At 35.9% G+C, this 19,479-nt stretch overlaps 2 protein-coding genes across 4 annotated transcripts; one reads left to right on the forward strand and one right to left on the reverse strand.

Moving 5' to 3' along the window:
- Nucleotides 1-331: 331 nt before the first annotated feature.
- LOC145229530 (fatty acid 2-hydroxylase-like) lies at nucleotides 332-12,855 on the forward strand. The gene is made up of 8 exons (XM_080094889.1): nucleotides 332-531; nucleotides 683-834; nucleotides 1,196-1,282; nucleotides 1,975-2,123; nucleotides 2,461-2,564; nucleotides 2,985-3,157; nucleotides 8,114-8,366; nucleotides 10,080-12,855. Exons 1-8 carry the CDS (start codon nucleotides 420-422, stop codon nucleotides 10,157-10,159), a joined length of 1,110 nt encoding a protein of 369 aa, XP_079951015.1. The 5' UTR covers nucleotides 332-419; the 3' UTR covers nucleotides 10,160-12,855.
- Nucleotides 12,856-13,721: 866 nt separating this feature from the next.
- Nucleotides 13,722-18,654, reverse strand: LOC145205347 (BTB/POZ domain-containing protein 17-like). 3 transcript variants are annotated; one of them, XM_080078050.1, is made up of 10 exons: nucleotides 18,438-18,654; nucleotides 18,253-18,372; nucleotides 17,892-18,090; nucleotides 17,457-17,672; nucleotides 16,968-17,171; nucleotides 16,533-16,712; nucleotides 16,219-16,279; nucleotides 15,842-16,048; nucleotides 15,330-15,471; nucleotides 13,722-14,747 (listed from the first exon to the last, which is right to left on the reverse strand). In XM_080078050.1, the coding sequence occupies exons 1-10, from the start codon at nucleotides 18,491-18,493 to the stop codon at nucleotides 14,525-14,527; spliced, it is 1,608 nt and encodes a 535-aa protein (XP_079934176.1). In that variant the 5' UTR covers nucleotides 18,494-18,654; the 3' UTR covers nucleotides 13,722-14,524. The 3 variants fall into 3 exon arrangements, with proteins under 3 accessions (XP_079934176.1, XP_079934185.1, XP_079934170.1); XM_080078059.1 differs by having other exon boundaries at nucleotides 15,842-16,006; nucleotides 18,445-18,653; XM_080078044.1 differs by having other exon boundaries at nucleotides 18,445-18,653.
- Between the last annotated feature and the right edge of the window lie 825 nt (nucleotides 18,655-19,479).

Below are 19,479 nucleotides of genomic sequence, written 5' to 3' on the forward strand. Positions count from 1 at the left end.
GGTTATACATTACGGTTGATCGGAATACGGAACACTGTTAGTGCTAATGTGTATTTAAAACAGTATTTGTATTCAGAGTTGGCATGTTCGTATGACCGACTAATTTTAAGGTGCGTTTGAAAAGAGCAGTCGCATAATTCATATTTCATACATGACACAAAGCAGTCTTATTTATATTTTCTGGGAGTAACTACACTTGCCAAATCAGACTTTTTTTGATGAGTAAAACATATGTTAAAGCTTTTTGTATGTACAAATAAAAATGACTCTTGTTCTTTTTTACTTAAAAAAGACTTATTTTTAAACTGAAACTATCGCTCATCAGTTTAACATTAAACTACCTTTGTTAGGTTTTGTATTTCTTATTTATTGATGTTGAATTGATTTAAATCAAGTGTGGATTATTGTGTAAAAGCACAATGCCTCAGATGAACAAAGACGATATAGCTCAAATAAGCAGCAAAGATCAAACGCTTGTTATCCACTGTGGAAAGGTTTATGATGTCACAAAGTTTGTCAATGTTCATCCAGGTAATTCACGTAAGAGCAGGCTAACTTATTGTTTACATTACACTTTGTGTTTATTTACAAGGAAGGAAAAATGTTAAAGCATGGAAGTGTTTTATGTAGCTTTTTTATGGCTTTCAAACTTAATTGATAATACAATATTGTGGTATTTCAGGTGGAAGCAAAATCTTGAGCCTTCGACATGGAAAAGATGTCACCAAAATAATGGAAAATGGACCCCACACTCACAGCAAAAATGCATATAGATGGTTGAGGCAGTATTATATTGCTGATTATTGTGACACATCTGAATCTTCAGATAACCATGTAAGTGTTAATTTATACCATCTGGCTCAATTTAGAGTGTGTCCAAGGAAACGGAACAACACCCATTCATATGCCAAACACTAAAAATTATTTTTCTTTGTGGTATTTTAACATGACCAATGGACAGTAATATTTCAGTTTCTAATTACCGTTTTTCCTCCAGGGAGCTTTGCCTAATGACATTGATCACTGTAGCAAAGTAGAGAGCTTTTTTTAATTGATTACTCTACTAATATCCCTGGGAACTGGTTAGTTACTTACTCTAAATTTAATTGACTGAGTTTATCTGTTTCTATTTTGCTTTTGATGGTTTTCGAAAATTGTTGTTTTTTATTTATTTCATTTTGTTAATCATTTTTAGGTCACTTCCAATGGGACAAATGGTCATATTCCATCTAAATCAAATGGAATTAAACATGTGCAACAAAATGGGATTGCTAACACTCAGGTACACTTAATTTAAAAGTCTCTGGAACACTGTTAGTAGATGTGTATTTTGTACTGTGTTATATGTGAAATATTTGATTCAATTTATACATAGGCAGTTACAGTCCCTAGTGCGCACTCTATCTTTGTGCATGTGTGGCTGCTAGGTATTTGAGGAATGTCTTACTGTATTTGCTATTACTCAGGCTTAGAGGTTGTTGCTATTACTCAGTCTCCTCTAGTTTATCCCCTCTTCAGCTTTTAATTTTGTGCACCATAAAATTTTATGCTTACTTATATTTACTTAACATGTCCAATTTACCTTTTCAATGGCCTCTGCCAGATTTCTGTTTTAAGTGTTTTGGTTCGAGTTAAATGAGTTATATGTTACAAATATACTAAAGTATATTATATGTATGCCATAGATACAATAACTTACTGTTACGTAGTTAAAAACATGTGAATATTGATCCTGTTAAATATGCTACATAATGAGTGGCTCAAATTTGAAAAGCAAAAAAATATGACAAATATATAGTGGTTCTGACAAAAATGTAGTGGTTATCTGTTCCATTGTTTTTAAAAAAAACATCAATATGTTCTTATTGAAGTAACATGTATCGTATGTAAAAATATAAACAAACAAATTCACAGAAGCTGATTAGTTGCAGTTAATTATGGTAACCAATACAAACCTGTAACTATTTTTAACAGGAAGAGGAAATTGTTAACTGGGACGAACCCATGTTGTGGCAAGTTGGTCACTTAGGAGCAAAATACCATTCATGGATTGACGATCCAGTCGACAAAACTTTGCGCTTGTTTAAAAGCGATTTTGTGGAGTATTTTTCTAACACTCCTTGGTATGTGTTTGATAAGTCTTCCAGTTGTTTTATTACTGTTTTTGTTGCACTGTTCCATGTAGGATGAACTGTACTTTTTGAATGGTGCCAGTGTACTATGACATTTGTAAAACTACATGCTCTTAATCCAACAGCTTGAAACCCAACACCACATATTCTTAGCCACAAAATGTACTTATAAGCCACAAGTAGTTAAGAGCATGTCCTTAGGGCCATTGGGTGACATATCTATAGAGATATAAATGTATACTTCTGCAATGCTACTGTGTTTAGAAATGTTTTGGGGTAAATTTTAATGTTTAGCTGAAATTATCTGATTTTTATGTTGTTTTTGCAGGTACGTGATACCCATCGTGTGGTTGCCAGTTATTGTTCTTTTCCTTTTACGCAGTTTTTCAATGTTTTCTGATTCAAACGTTGCACTTTCAAATTTAGTTTCAGGTATGTTTTTTTTGTGTGTGAATTTTTGACTACATTATACCTTTACTTACAAACAACCAATTACCTTTACAGAAGTAATCAAATCTTTAAACTTTACATGTATATAACAAAGTTTACTGTGTGTATTACAGATTAGATGGTTTATTTGTAAAATATCTGGCTAAGTTGGGATTGCATTTTGCGATATAGTCACTTAAGTGTGTGTTGAGATAGGGTTATAGGCAGTCCAAACATTTTGACAGGTGGAAATCACTTCATGTAATTACATAAGCACTAAAACCGGTGTAATCCGTTGTTAACACACTGTTCAAAAGGGATTACTACCGTACTCGAAGCAATATATATATACCCTATTTAGAAGCAAGGGTCTTTACACTCATTCATAAGCAATTGCACTAATTACCCTTTCTTTAATTGCAGTGGCGTCATTTTCATTGTCAGCTTCAGCTATGCCAGTGATTTTTGTTCTTGGTATGCTGTTGTGGTCCTTTTTGGAATATTCACTTCATAGGTGGCTTTTTCACAGTGACCCTCCCACAACCTCATATTTCCTTATCACTCTGCACTTTCTGCTGCACGGCCAGCACCACAAGGTATGTGTACTGGTTGCTGTATACCTAAGCGCTAAGAATTATTGTGCAACTGTATGTATAAATAGCATGTGTTACTGTCAAACATATGCCAGATCAAAGACTGCGGTCTTTCAATGTTCAATGGCAAAAGAAAATTTCTGTGTGTCAAAATTACTATGTTGTGGTCAATAGATAAGAACCAGTTTAACAACATTTATAAATAGCACAGGCATTAATAGGGATGTTCAAAGTAGAATAACGAATCCTTTGGATTCGAATCCAGTTAGATTCGAATCCATTTTTGCCGTTTATATCGGGTAATTGGAACCGATATAAATGTGTGCTCTCGTCGTTGGCAAAAATGTAAACACATCTGTTGCGCTTTTAGGTCGACGCCCGGTCATTGTACCAGTTGCAAAGACGGCAAGCGCATCGTCGCCGTCAAAGCAGTGAGCGCTATACAACGTTATAACGCCAAGTCACGAGTCGCTATAACAATTAACGATTAGCGCTCTTGTTACGCATCTGATCACGTGATTATGCTTATGCCATTAAATGACATACCGGCGACTTTTTGCAACGTCTTACCAGCATCTAATTGTTTCCGACGTTTTTTCCGACACAACAAAAAATTAACGGTCATGGTGTTAGGCAGCGATTGGAAGCATAGGATTGTATGTTAATATCCCAAAAACAGAATGCAGTTAGTACACGCTGCAAAGTTCACATTTTGTGTTGCAAAATCGCTGGTAGTTTAATTGGAATTTAAAACCACCCAATGTCCCAGCTTTACATCACCCAATGTTTTAACTTTGCTAGGGTACCTGTTTTTGCAGTTGTTTTAGGTTAACAAACGTTATATATTAGTACACTAGGGAGTGTATGTCATTCCTCTACCATCAACAAATCAAATTACCACAGCATGCTTACAACATAATTACTTCTACTGAAGGCAATAATAGTCACTAAATAAAATTGTAAAAGTTATTTTTTAACCTTATGCTAATTTTTCTGGCTAAGTGGATTTTGGATCATTTAGTTTCAATGCAGTTGTGCAAAGTTTTTTCCTAGTGTTTTTCTTTGTTTTGGTTGGTTCTTTTTTTACATTATAAATGAAACATATGTTTTATAATGTATTAAACTGGTCTACTTTAGTTGTTGTCATGATTAATGATTGCTCAGTCAAAATGAATATAAGAATTGGATTCGATATTCTAGATTCGCATCAATTATTCTAGAATACCCAATTATTCTACTTTGAACATCCCTAGGCATTAAAAGTAAACTGTTTCCATTTCATAGGAACAAAGTATTTTAATAAGAAACAAATCCTATGTTGTAGCAATCTAAAACAGACTGAGCCATGATGTATTTTTTTAATAATCATGATTCTTTGTTTGTCTGGAAACCATTGGTGTTCATTTCACTATGGCTGAACAGTGTTATTTTTGCACTCAGGTGGCTTTTCTGTTTTTTATCAATGATCTTTGAACTGTTTATTTAGTGCAATATGTACTTAAATGTATGCAATCACTGTTAAATCATATTTACACCTTTGTATTTATTTAACATCCACACGCAAACACAGGTAAACTGCAAATTACACATTACACATATGTACCCATTGAAGGTGTAGGGACTTGTTCCGGAAAAGCAAATATGGAAGAATGTAAAATGATGAATTGCATGAACTAGGTCATATCCACAGCATGTGAATAGTAGCAGGGTTACAGTCACTCTTCATTAAGTTTGTTAATGAATGTTCTTGCCACAGGCTGTTTTAAATACTAATACATCACCAACTGCCAACACCAACTTTGTTCAACCCTTAAGAGTTATAACAGCTATACGATGCGATTTGTCATCTGTCACAACTAACACCATACAGTTTATAGCAGAGTTAAAATGCTAAAACTATAGACAACACTAAAGAAGGGTACTTTATTTCTCAAAAATCGCCATTTTATTTTTTTAAGTCTCTTTCATTTCATTAAGGAATACTATGTTTTAACTGTATGTTGCACATTAAAAAATTATACGTTCTAAATTTTTTGTCAATAAATCAGGTTTAAAAATGGGGATTAACATAAAAAGGAAACATTAAGAATAAATTTAACCTATGCTCTACATTTAAAGCCCTTACCGTACAAGTTTTGGACGCTTAACGGGGAAGTGTGAGTTCAGGCGAATGACTGTCCCATTTGTAATCAGCGTCACCTCAGTGCTTTATCGGGTCATGCAAAATTAATGACAGGCGATGAGTGTGAGGGCATCTGGCCGGACGGATATCTACTACTTCGCGCGCAATCTAATCCCTGCCCAAACAATAGACTATATTTGTGATAACTGATAGGCAATGCTCACTGAAAACAGATTGCCGATATCAGAGCGAACTTTACCAAAATTGCATTAAATATCGACACAGCCTAAACGCATCCAGCCTGTGATGGGATTCGGGTCCATCAAAGATTGGAATTAAGTTAAAAAACAATAAGGTTTATTGCACTAGTATTGCGTAGTCATTTTCTATACATCTCAAAGACGAATTAACTGGAAACCAACAGATCTACTTTCGTTTTTTTGGAGATTAGGTGCACACATTTAAATTCCTAAAAAAATGCCCTGAACTTTCACGCAATGCTGTCTAAACTTACATAAGGTATAATTTAGACTTAGTAGTTACAAAAGATTAAATTATTAGCTAAAAGCCACCATCTTTCGTATACTGTTCTGTAAGATTTTGTGCACACGCATATCAGTCTTATAATATTTTCCACTGATCTTAATGCAGTTGCTACGTGATTTAACAATAAGTAACAATAGATATAAATTGATCATCGAATGTAGTTTTTGAATTTGCCCAATGTCATTATTTCCGCTTGGTCATGTGTTGGGTTTCGTGTTGACAAACAAGCGTTACCACGAAAATTACATTTCCCCTATATGTACAATGCCATGTTCGACACCGATTTGTACACTTTTCAGCCAAACAGTATCAGATAATAGCGGCAGATATAAAGCGATTTGCAACTCACGTAGTTTCCGCTTGGGCCGGGTGCAGGTTTCCATGAGCGTATTAGAGTTGCTAGCCACACCGGTTCACTTTGTGTTGTTAGATGGAAACTGTAAAGCGGGGATTTTCCTTTTCTTGATTTTATCTCCCGATATCTTTCCTGGAAGTTAATTAAAAAAAACGCAAGCTTCTTGATGTACTTATTCCACACACCAATAATATTGCCTTCTTTTTATTTTTTGTCAAGCATTTTATATTTAACCCTTGGATGGAAACCTTTGTACTAATGAAATGCGTTACCGTACTGATTTAATCTTCCTTTTTATGAGGCAGTAAGGTAGGTAATAATTACTGCAAACGCCTTTTTGTAAGTCATGGCGGTCAGGAAATTAAAAATGCATATGGTTACTCAATATATTGAAATTGGTAAGGGTTATTCGTACCTTTACTGTAATGGTAGCACCAATTATGGGAGTTAAACACGGCCGCATACAGAACAAATCGATAAAAGTTGCTTATTCGGTAAAAGTCCAACCATAAAACGTCATCTTGTCAGCGAAAGACGATAAAATGATAACTCGGCAATAAGCGTGTAATAAGTAATTACACTGTAGGGATGCATAGCAATGAAGGAAATATTATAATGTAGTATCAATTAGTTTTTACCAATTATTTACGCGTTACTTTATGGTGACATAAAGCACATGGTAAAAGGGATTATGTGCACCCCTTGGGAAGCACTTTTGTCGTTTTTCAATATTGCCTTGACGCGGTTTGGTCGGGTATCACCATTCAGTCGATCCCTTATGACCATAGCGGCTTCATGTCGCCATTGTGTGCAAATTAGACAGGACATGGATGGGCAATTGTGTGGGAATCTGTTTTCTCTTATTTAGTAAAAGGGGAAAAATAAGCGAGATAGGATATGTAGCTAATTGAGTGGGAACCGTTTATGCAAACGTTTTAATGTTCTTCAAACCGGTTTGAAATATACCAAATGTTCGGTGTGTCGAATTTATTTTTCACAAAGATTTCGAATAATTTATTGCGAATCCAAACCTTTTGCGAATCGGCCGGATTCAAACCTTTTGCGAAAGCAAATTTGAAGCGTATTAAAACGTGTATTTTCTGCTTAATAAGGTATCGCAGAATCTTTCATACTACGCCATAACTAAAATTACGTCAACTATTGAGATTAAAAAATATATATATATTGTCTCTTCAGTCTTTAAAAAAGTGTCATTGGAAGTGAAACATAGCTCGAAATAAAACTAATACTACGGACAATTTATGTGTGTATGGTGGTGCCATTGCTAGTGATCTCATGTGCTAAGTTAGTGACATGAATAGGAGCTTATGGAGATTGGCGCAAGAACACCTAATAGTCAAATATGTACCGAGTAAACACGGCTGAGCCAATATCGTCTAGGTCGTTGCTTTAGAACCGCCAAAACGACCTCCATAATGTTTAAAAATTTATGAAAGTGTTACACGGCCTAGTTGGAAGAGCGTGTTTTTTAATCTGTGAACGCACTTGTTGCTCGCCCAGGCAAAGATAGCGATCCTGTTTGCTTGTTGCACCACATTTTTTTACAAGTTTCCTTCACCACTGGGACGATATCTATGATACTAAGGTTTATATGGGACCACCAAATCCCAATTTGCAATTAGCACACTGAACCCCACATTTGAAGTCTTCGTTTTTTCATGTATGACCTATATTACACTATCCCATGCAGTCATATATGAATTCGAATGTTTAAGCAGGCCAAGGCACCGAAACCCCTGCTTTAGAAAGTCTAGGTGTGTGTAAATTTGTTGGGTGCTTCTAAATCTAACCAAAAAAGAATGCCCGTCTTTTAGAAAGAAACCCCCACAGCTCTTGGCGAATGCACAATAGTTACACTTTCACCCATTAATCCATTGTCTTGCCTTAAAAGTCAACCCTGCTATTCTTATTACAGGTGCCGTTCGATAGTGGAAGATTAGTTTTTCCTCCGGTCGCATCATCCGTATTCCTGGTCATCCTCTATCCTATGTTTCGCCTTGTGTTCTCAGCCGCGGTAACCGACAGCCTCGTGGCTGGGGTGCTTTTCGGTTACGTGTGCTACGACATGACCCACTATTATTTACATTACGGCGCACCACGCAAGGGCTCCTACTTCGATCGTCTTCGAGCCTATCATGTGCGACACCACTTCGAAAGTCCACATCTGGGTAAGTCCATTATGTTTTATGGTTAGTTATGGTTCCTATACCTAAGGGGGCACATATTGATTTAGTCGTTTGTTTAACGCTAGTTTGTTCCACTCGTTTGGTCAAGAAAGAGTGTTTAGAACTTTTTGAAACTTACTTATATATTAGTTTTCGGTATTTGATCCTCTTAAAGTTTGACCCCGGTTGACCCAGCGCTTTGCCCACAGGGCCCCTAAACGTAAAATTTTAAAACTGTTTGTTGGTTGGTACGTTGCAAAGCGTCCTAAAGCATTTTGTAACTTTAATTGGCATTTAGTGCAATACATTACTTAGTACTCTACGCTATTAAGTAGGGATGTGCCAAAATTGCAAATGTTCTGTTTGGTCGAGCACCGAGCATCTCACGTTAATGCTCGGTGCTCGGCCGAGCACGCTCGGTGCGTTATGACGTCACAAAAAATCCCCTTTCTACCTTTTAGCTCTACAAGGCCTCTTACGTCACCAGCGGTGTATTAAGCTGTTACAGGCCTCAGAAATACACGTTTTTCCACAATCTAATACATTTGAAAAATCATTTGTTTTTGTTCATAGACACCCTTTCGAACACTAGTTACCTATGTTAGCAGGGCATGAATATGCAAATATAATGCTCGGGTCAGTTTGTGCAACTGCTCGGCCGAGCACCGAGCATCAAAAATAGCGATGCTCGGTACCGAGTACTCGGGTTCTGGCTCGGCTCGGCGCATCCCTACTATTAAGTACATGTTACATTGAGCTCATTTGAATCAAGAAAAAAACTCTTGGTTTTAAATGTTACCAGTTTCCACCAGTTGGGTTAGCTTAAAATAAAAGATATTACCTTAATACAAACCGAAAAGTACTTTCATTGAACTTTGTGGCAACTGTTTTATGCTCATCGTTTCCTTTTTAACTGCTTTTCCTGTTGACTTAGCGAATCGACCTTGTTGAAGGTTAGCCGTCGGTGATACACCCACTCTGTTTAAATTTACCTGTTGGCGTCTCAACGTTTTTCATTTATTTACTCAATCAACCTTGCTCAAGCACTGGTTTCTTGGAATTTGGTTTTATGTCACCTGAAAACGATCATTTTTACACATGGAAAGTATAAAGGAACCGAATCTTACTTCTTACTCGTTGTATCTCCGAAAAAAAGTTGGCATTGGTTTCTTAAATTTGCGTAGGCTATCACCAGCGTTGCCATCGACTTGGACCCCAAAATAAGGACTACCGAAAAAATAAATTTTTATACGAAACGAAACAAACGTTTTTGAAAAATTCTTTGCATTTATACGAACCATGACATATCACATGCCATATGTTTTGCCAGAAACTGTTCCAGTAACTCCTTGTTCGTAGAAAATACTTCGTACATCTTACGACAGCTCAGGTTTAGGTTTAATTTTTATTGTAGCAGGGCTTCTGATTTGTAATTGTCGAAAATAAGACAAAATATGGACTCAAGTCAAAAACAAGGACATTTCTTGAAGTACAATATATTTTCTTAGACATTGCCCTTCAAAATAAGGACAAATCTTGGGAATATGGACGGTATGTCAACCCATGTCATAGCTATTAGTTATTTACGTTTAGGTCAAGTTGCATTACAACGGAATAATATATAACTTTTTCGCATCGTACTAATATTCATTCGTGTGCTTGTAACCTTGCACACAAAAACGAGACCGACTTTTAATCACACCATCTTTTATACAGGATTCGGCATATCCAGCAAGCTTTGGGACTATCCATTTAACACCCTTATCAGAATGGCCAAGAAGCGCTCGTCAGAGTGATGTGAACGCAGTTTCGACTCTGGGACTTACCCAACATTTCTCGTCGACTGACAAGCCAAGAAGGCGGTCAAAGAACTAACACCACAGACTTGTCTGACCAGTCGCCGCACATACCTGCTTACCGCCATGAAACGATCATTTACGTTATTTAACGTCGCTTGCCTTTCAGCAGGTTAGAGTTTTGTACAGTTTTCCACGTGTTTCAAATCACAAGCACCTGCTCCGAAATCGGTGACGTCACATCTCACGTGATTTATATTCGAAAAAAAAGTCATTACTTAATGGCTTCTCCAAAGTCAGTCGCGTGTTAAGATATTGCCCTTTTTTGTAATCACCTTTAGGAAATAGTGCAGCCCTGTGTATTAAAACCTATGTATCAATGAATAGAAGCTATTATTCTGCGCCTTCACCAGACAGTTCTGCCCTTAATACTCGACCTCATCTGCTTTATTGTTTTGTACGTAACGTATTTTAGGTGCCCTGGTACCATACCCTACATAGTACCAGACGGGACCAGTTGTACTTGAATTTACACAATAGGTAACTATCTTAGGGTTAAATAATATGTTAAAAGAAACACTATATGGTGCTTTGTATCTTTTGTAAAGCATTTAGTGCGTTTGCATGTTTTGTATAGTACAAGGTACGGTCTGTTTTAATCCGTGTTTGCCGTATTATAGGTTGCAATCGTATGTCCCAAAACCACAGTCCAATAGCAGTTGCAAACAGACCTATATAATGTAGTGGGTCGTTTTCACCATATAACCATCTTCGTAAGAAATGGTTTGATGCTTTAAAATAAATTCAACAAAATAAATTTAAATTTAGACTTGGGTTTGGTTAAAACTGCAATCGAAAATCACACTGATTGTGCATCGTGCATAGAGAACCACGTATATCAACCATACAGTAGGGTTATAAGTTATAACACCAAGCAACACCATGTATAAATCGTAGATGGTAATAACATACCCAGCGCCATTTATAGCATCAAAATAATCCACCAAAATTTTCACCCTATATTCTATGTTTATTCATGTTGATGTCATTAAGATTTTATGCCTATGATATATGTTCCTAGCCCATTGGCTTAAGTCGCATTTGCACTATTGATATATACTTATTTATAATCATGAGTCGCCTGCATGTTACATAGTTTTTGAGCCCTTTAAAAGGCCTAAAATGTCTCCTAAAATCGGTGTAATGATTTCAGAGCATCTTAAGCCTCATTATTTATTATAAATCTGTTTTAAATTGTTTAGTTTGGCAAATATATCAACTTGTTCCACATTCGTAAAAGTGACTACAATTTCACGTATTTGTTGAACCACTTCCATTACATTATGGTCTTATAACGTCAACCCATCACGTGTGTTTTATTTGACACCAGCCGCACTGTATTATATGCAGTTTAACGCGAAGTCCGATAATGTTTTTAATGCATGGAGTTTATGTGCTTTTTTTCTGTACTTTTTCCACTTGTAGTTTGTATTGTTGGGCTCAACATTTTTTCTTCTCCGTAGTGTGTAAAAATGCTTTTCAAAACTTTGTGAAACAAACGATTTAGGGTCAAATTAATTGATTTCGAAACAGTGTTTAAGTACGATTTTAGTGGAGAAAACGCTGTTACAAATTTATGTATTCTAGCCTAATATTCAGTTGTTTTGGGATGAAATCTGCCATAAACATTCAATACACAAACTAGAAAGTCAAGCTGGTGTGTTCCGATACATTTGTACATTTGTTTTACCATTTAACCAATCGTAAATAAGAATACATCGTTCGTTTTAGTTTTTGTGTTTTTTTCTGATCGTGTCCATAAAGCTTTTTTGGTTTGTTTTTCCCCTTCTGTACATCACACCTTGTAGAGATAACTTTGCATTTTGCGAAGCGGCTGCTATTATGCCTAACAGACCTCTTGAGAAAATCCCTAATCAAAAATTGTGTATCGATGCGCAGTCTGTTTCACGTTGCCAAAGTTTACCGTAAGGAAGGTCAAATTTTTGGTTACACAAAACAAAATATACAAACTGGTTTTAACAGCCGCAAAGTTACTGATTTACTTGTCTTGATTTCAAAGCACATAAACGCTTCAGTTAGACCCTTTCAAGTTAAGAAATTGTAAAAGCGTATCTAGGCAACATATTAACGCATGTCGCCTTAACGGTCTTGTATACTTTCCAACTTTAAGCGTATCTTGTTTGACGTTTCCTATTGGGGTAACCCGCAAGCGCCTTTTGTTGACCTTTCCAGGCAACGCATAACAATAACCCAAAGTTTTAATGCTTGAAAATCGTTTTCAGGGGTAATTAAAAAAACATGGATTTGAACTAAGTGTACAATTAACGTGTGGTTGTACTGATAAATTAGCATAACTGGCTAAAAGTACGTTTCAAATTTAATAAAATACGTTTCTAATAACGTTTTAAATTGTTTTGCATTAAATCAATTTGCTCGCCGGACTTTTTACCATGTAGCCCAATCTATTTTTTTCTGTTTTATGCAACCGTCCAAATTCAGGAACTTTAGTGGCTGCGCACCGAAAAACTACATATTTGCTTGTTTCTTTCTTTCTCTCACTCCCCTCCTTACTCACGCCAGCCTAACACAATTATTGCGTGGTTTATAATTCTAAGTGTGTAATGTCGAGCGTACGTGTTGTGTGGTACCCAACAATATAATCAAATGTAGCTGAATACTTGCATTGTTGGATTATGCTATTTGTATCCCGCGTTTGGAGAAGCAGCCTCTTTACCATGCAATTGTCAGCAGTATCCCGTCCAGTTGTTACCAAAGACGTTTTAAAATCCTTTGAGTCAACTATATTTCTTTGACACCATTTAGCATTGCACTCTATTGGTGCGGTTGGAAGTGAAGTATTTGCGAAATGGTATCGAGGCCGCCTTAATACTAGGAATATTTAGAAATCGGAAGCTTCAGAAAAGATGAATTTTTTGGTGTGTGGTCACAGGTATAATACAGTAGAACATATTCGTTATTCGTTGGCACTGTAGCTTTACATTTTACTCCTTCCGCGTTTCGTGAAAGTAGGTATTTGGCTTGGAAAGGCGAACGTGACATTCGCACGTGTAGTCCAGATCACGTGACCTTCCTGTGAAAGTGCACAAGGGCAATCCCTGTTAAATACTGTTAGAACAAATTGTTAACTTGGTGGTTTATGGGAAAATGACGTTGGCAGTGTACATATACGACGTCAAGAATTTGACATTGGTAATGTTTAAGGCGAAGTCGTTTTATTTTTATTTTGTAGACACAACGATGACAGCGTCGGTGTTAATTCGGTTTCGTTGTAACCTATATTAGTCATGATAAAAAATCTCTGCTCGAGAAAGCAGAAAATGTCCAAGCGAATAAGGGATCGTTGAAATCAACACAAAAATGGCCACATCGGTGTTTGGTCCTTTGGTTTCTGAAGGTTACCATTTTTTCACTCACTTTTCATAGCTGTAACTGAATATTCCATTGCGCAAACGTATTTCGACTACCCTGATATCAAATTCTCCTTGAAGCCGACTGCATATACATAAAACTCGTTTGGAGATACACACAGGTTAGTTTATCGTAAACAACAAAATAACCATATCACATAGGCGGTCAACGCGCAGGGTTTGAAAAAATCAACCTGGGCATTGCATAGGGAAAAAAGAACATAAAAAAGCTGATTGCAATTGTCGCAAATGGAATAGCAGTGGAAACGTTAGACAACGAATAGTTAATATTGCACTGGTTCAGAATGGGAAAGTAGTTTTATCTTAACTGTCCCTATTACATAGTGCTTTAGGGTATGCAGTGGTTATGTAATGTAGGATAATAAAAGAAGAAACTTCAGTGATAAAGAAATTCTTCGCTGATAAAAGAAGAACTACTGTGGGCGTTTTCTATAGTCTAAGACGGACAGTGAAATGTATGTTATTCTATTTTTTAGTAGGAAAGCTTATTTATCTAACTTGCAACTCTAGGAACAAAGAAACACAAACGCATGAGATACGATGGAACAAAAATTTTCTAACTCAGTGGTCGCAGACAGGAACGTTTAATTTAGTGATTCCCAACCTTTTTCGACGAATTCCTCCCTTAAACAGTTCAAAACATTTTCATTCCTCCCTAATAGACTACATAGTAGATGCTAAACCATACAAAGATCATTTAAAATTGAGTGTTTCATCAACTTCACAGGTTCTATTCCCAAAGCTTAAGTGTCTATTTACCAACCACATAAAAAAATCTAGAGTAAATTTCTCCACTAAAGTTTTAAAATTCCGCCCTTGGAAGGAATTCCTCTCTGGTTGGGAACCACTGTTTAGTTGAAAAGTAAATACAAGGTAATCAGGCGCCAGTCCAATATTAACCCAACAGGGGTAGATCGTACACGCCTGACGCATCTTGGTCGCTTTTCTCATTTTCGGTGCACCCACTAGCGGGTTCGGTGGGTGTCCTGAAGCGGGGTTTCATGATAAGCGCCACACGCACCGACTGACAAGGCCTCGGCAGACTTGCGAAGTGCGGGCCGAAGGAGACGCACGGAACTTCAGCGGGATGCTCGAAATCGTCCCGGGAAAAACGATGTCTGTAAAAAAGGTCAGGATTATTGTGCTGCAGTTGGGTTTTGACCACGCTCTTAGGATGGGTTAAAATCAGAAGTGCTTTGTTGGCGAAGCATGTTCGGGCTTTAGTTATTATCAAAAGCAGGGAGTTGAATCACTTGTTAAGGGTTCACGTTTGGTTCGAGTTCACTATTTGTTGTTTTTGTTTGTTCGGGTTCGCTTAACTATTTTCGGGTTGGAGTTTCATTCTGGTTTGAGCAAAATATCTAGTCCAAACCAGTTTGCTGTTTTCAAACAGGATTAAATTCCATTTTGTTTTAAGTTACTCATTATGTACTTGGCCTTATAAAAACTCCAAAAGAAGTTTGACTTTTTGACGTATTATATTTCATCAATTTTTAAAACGCTGTGTAGCTGTTATTTCACAGTTTGTCTTGTTGTGAAAGTACACCAAAGAGTCATTACCTGTAGGTTGTGCAAGTAACCTTTAAGTTTTGTAACAACAACAGTCGATTTTACACTTGAATAAAACAGTTTTCAAATTTTAAGCAAACTATTTCTTCCAGCAACTTAAAAATAATAATCAATTGAAAAACATTTTTAACCTTAAGAATGTGTCGTTTTCCACTGGAGTTGGCAATGTTGTGAAGGTGAAATGCATGGGAGATGGTTGAAATATGGATGCTCCCTGCGCTTGGGTGGCACGAGTGAACCCATGGTTTGTTATGGGGATTTGGGGTTGAGAACCTGTAAAATGGAAAATACATTTTTTTAAAGTAAAATAAAATCTTGATGGATATTATGGGCTGCATTTTAAATTCAAATTCTATCGAGGCCTATTTTGTTATGCAACTGCTTTTTGCAAACTATAAAATTGGCAGTCATTTATTTACCAAGACAATAAAAGATAAATTAGGTTTGGTGGGGATATTGTCCAAAAGCAATGGTTAAACAAAATTGGCAAAAACATCTAGGCTTTTGAAAAAAATGTACAAAATTAGTATTTGTCAGCAGCATTTTTTTGTAAAAATGTTAGCAACTTTAAAATTTTCACTACTTTTCACATAAAAATTTCACTACAGACTTGTGCAAAATCCACAGCCTAACTAAAACAAACCTGAATCAAGCTCTGTAAAACTGACAGTAGCAGTATCCAAATGTTTGTAGAGTGAATCCTTTTTTACCATAAACATAGAAACATCAACTACCAAATTTGGGCGAAGAGGTTTGAGTGGTTTAATGCTCATCTGAAGGGGCACTGATAAAGTAGGTGCAGATGATACTGCAAATGAACTAGGCCCTCTTAATCTCCAAGACATTGTGTCTAATAACATTTTGGTGTTAAATAAAATGTTACTTTTAGCTGCAATAATCTGTTATGATAAAAGGCGATTAGGCAAGATATTAAAACACCAACATCTAGAGAAAGTATTTTTTTACAATTTTATATTTATACTTCAACACAGTTTAACAGACAATGTGTTTATTACTTACCACAGCTTGACGCTATTTTTACACCACCATTTCCATCTTGCTTGTCATTAATAATCTGAATCTGTAAAGGGAATGTAACAGTTTTGAATTTCTGTAATTTTAGTTTACTTTTTCAAATAACATTGGCTCATCAAATTTAGCAGGCTGATAATTGAATTTCAGCAGCTAAATGTCATTTGTCATGTAAGTTTTGCAATTTGCAATTTTTAGGTTCGTCATTGTGAACATTGGTTGTCAAATTACATGACTCAGCAATTTGTGCTAGACCGAACTTATCTGATATTCAAGACTGTTTATTGGTCAATTTTCCACACCTGCCAGTTAGGCTCCTGAGAACGAAGTGAGCTATTCAGAAGATCATTAGTGGTTGACAACTTGATGGTTTTCCCGAAGAATGAAGCATGATCAGCACCAAGGTTAACAAACTGACACCAGAGACTATGTGTGTAGTTTCGTGGCCGATACAGTGCTTCCAGGAAGGTATTGTCTACAACCTGATAACCCATATATTTATTGCAGCTGAAAATTTTTTAACACACAACTAAATGCAACCTCATTTTAAGCATTAACACCGCTGTTTCTAACCAAGTAAACATGTTTTAGGTAAAACCTGTGGATAAAATTGCCCCATTGTGTGGTGACCTTGTCACAATCATATGCAACAAATTCTGATCACATTATTAAACAGGTTGCTAAAACTGTTGTTAAAACAATCATGTTGTTATCTAGCAGTATAACCCTTTCCTTACCTCTGATACAAGAGATCTGAATCTGTGAGCAAGGGCCAGATATGGGGAAATAATGTCACTGTTACTTTGGTAAAATTCTGAGCTTTCGATCATCAAAAGCTGCTCAGGAAACATCATGGGAAAACGTAGCAAAGGAAGCAATGTTTTCAGATAGTGCTTGCTTAATTCCTTGTTGTCATGAGATTCAATCCACTTTACAACCCCCTAAAAACATTCGCAATGTCACTATTGATTAGCTTAAAATGTTACATGAAATGTACTGATAATAAAACTGCTGGCTGAGCAATACTTGGTTATACATTATGCCTGGCAGCAATAGCCTATTTCAAATGGTTGCCATGTTAGTTTATTGTTTGCAAATATGAAGTTTGGGGTGCAAGCAGATTTTCAACCAACACTGCAGACCTCTTTTTGCGTCCAAAACTGAAATTACAAACCAATAAATCCAACAAAAATTGTAAAAGTATTCCCACTTTCAAAAACTCTTACCTGATACAAACTATATTCACACAATACTACAAGATCATTTCGTTCCAGTAAAATGCTCAACAGTTCAATGCCAAGAAGCAGAAATTCGTGTTGTGACAAAACTAATTCCATTTGTGTAATGATAACATCTATGCATTCCTTTTCCAGCTCTTTGTGTCCACAAAGCTGTAGATATGGAAGCCATCGAATTGCCCCAGCTACATTGCCTACTTCCACCTGTTGTCAAAGTTATAATTTTTTTCCATCTATTGTCAAATTGATCTACATTTGATGGATCTTCTTTATGTCAGAAATACTTACATATACTTGAAAACTGGTGAAAGATATTATTCAAGTTTTTATATATTTTTGTGTTGCACAGCTAATTTGCTTGATTATGCTTAAAAAATAGCTATTTTGCAATGCATAAAACAAGCTTTTGCAGAATGTGTTTACCTGTGTTTGAATGTACTTTTCACAGCTCAATTTTAGTGGCTTTACATTATACTTGTCTGCCAACATAAGCAAAGGTAGTGCTGTTGCGGTTTTCACAGAAACTGTTCCATGATATAAAAAGTGGAGGAACTTAGGAAACACAGGTATGCACTCATTGCATTCACTTAATTCCAGTTCATTTACATTGTCATGGTCCCATCTGCAAAATATGAAACTTGATGAAAATTACAATGTGCAAAAAAACTGATCACTGATACAAAATGGTTGCAACATTGTTAACTGAATTCCATGGATGCAAAAGACTCACTGCATTTGTAAAAAACATCAACTTGGAGCTGAAAAACAATTTAAATAAACATACCTTTTTGAACACATTGTTCGAAAAACATCACTCATTAAAACAAGAACAAACTTGTGTGCATGGAATCGTTCAGCTCCAAGCTTCAAAACTATATCACTCATTTCTTCATTGTTGCAAAACCTTGACAATAGTAACAATTTTTCATCAGCTATTGTGGTTTTTAAAATACGTTTATTTACACATACCACTTACCAGGATATTGAGGAAACGATTGCATTCTTGTCTCCAATTGTTTTCTCATCTGTCGTGTCAGCAGGAGGGGATGAAACGTTACTCATAGTTTTAAACATGTATCAAATTACACTTAAGAATTATATTTTGCCCCCCAAAACGTGCAGAACTGCAGATACAATGTAGTTGTAAATTTGTTTACAATTTTACCGTGTCCATTTGTCAAATCAAATGTGTTTGTTTACTATGGAAAAGCGGATGAGAGTAAAGTAATATATTTAAACGAAGTTTCTTTTGATTTAAAATTATTTAGTACGCTTCAAAACAAATAACTGTTCGAAAAAAACGAAGATTTTTTATTTCTATTTGTATTATTTTGTTCGTTAATTGTGGATTTCCTGTTTGATTAGTCTTGTTAAATTTACGTCGCCTTTAAAAAGCGCGGGAACGAAGGAGCAGAACAAGTGCGTTTACACCTGGCAATGTCTTCTGTTTTTGTCCGACTCGCCTGCATTGTTGCAAAACTGAAAATTGTTTTACAAGTGTATCATACTTTTCATTGACCACAATATGAACAGGTGAGTAATGCAATTAAAAAATGTTCTAATTTAATATTTTGTTGAGTTTATTTTGCATCTTAAAAACAATTGATAATTTTTGTCATGAGATGTTTTTAGTTTTAAAGAAATATGTTGTTGTATATTAGTATTCATGGACATTAAACAATATACATTCTTTTTTTATTAAAGCCATGTACTTGGAGATGTGCATGTTTGGTGTGGGTGTTGTTACAGTTAATTGAGTTTTTTGCTTTTGTTGTGGAGAGGAAATTAATATGCATATGTTGCATTTAGGGATTGTCCAACGCAAAGCCAAAGCATAAACTTGTACAGTTGCATTTTAAGATTTAGTTTAAATAAGCACTTATTGTTATTTTGCATAAAACTAAGCAAATATAAATTAATACATTAATAAACATACAGTTATATTTCTTTAAAAAGAAGGTGATGAAAATAAATTGTACTAAGTCAGGGGCGGGCACCATCTGGCCCGCGG

Source organism: Phallusia mammillata, chromosome 1, assembly GCF_965637545.1.
Source record: "Phallusia mammillata chromosome 1, kaPhaMamm4.hap1.1, whole genome shotgun sequence".
Taxonomy (NCBI): Eukaryota; Metazoa; Chordata; class Ascidiacea; order Phlebobranchia; family Ascidiidae; genus Phallusia; species Phallusia mammillata.

Excerpts from the sequence above, each read along its gene's own strand:
- LOC145205347 (XM_080078044.1), bottom strand. The coding sequence starts at position 18,542 with ATGTTTAAAACTATGAGTAACGTTTCATCCCCTCCTGCTGACACGACA. Across the intron at positions 18,373-18,444 it reads ATCGTTTCCTCAATATCCTG|GTTTTGCAACAATGAAGAAA; the intron begins GTAAGTGGTATG and ends ACTATTGTCAAG. Across the intron at positions 17,673-17,891 it reads AAAAGTACATTCAAACACAG|GTGGAAGTAGGCAATGTAGC; the intron begins GTAAACACATTC and ends CTTTGACAACAG.
- LOC145229530 (XM_080094889.1), top strand. The coding sequence starts at position 420 with ATGCCTCAGATGAACAAAGACGATATAGCTCAAATAAGCAGCAAAGAT. Across the intron at positions 532-682 it reads GTTTGTCAATGTTCATCCAG|GTGGAAGCAAAATCTTGAGC; the intron begins GTAATTCACGTA and ends GTGGTATTTCAG. Across the intron at positions 1,283-1,974 it reads ATGGGATTGCTAACACTCAG|GAAGAGGAAATTGTTAACTG; the intron begins GTACACTTAATT and ends TATTTTTAACAG.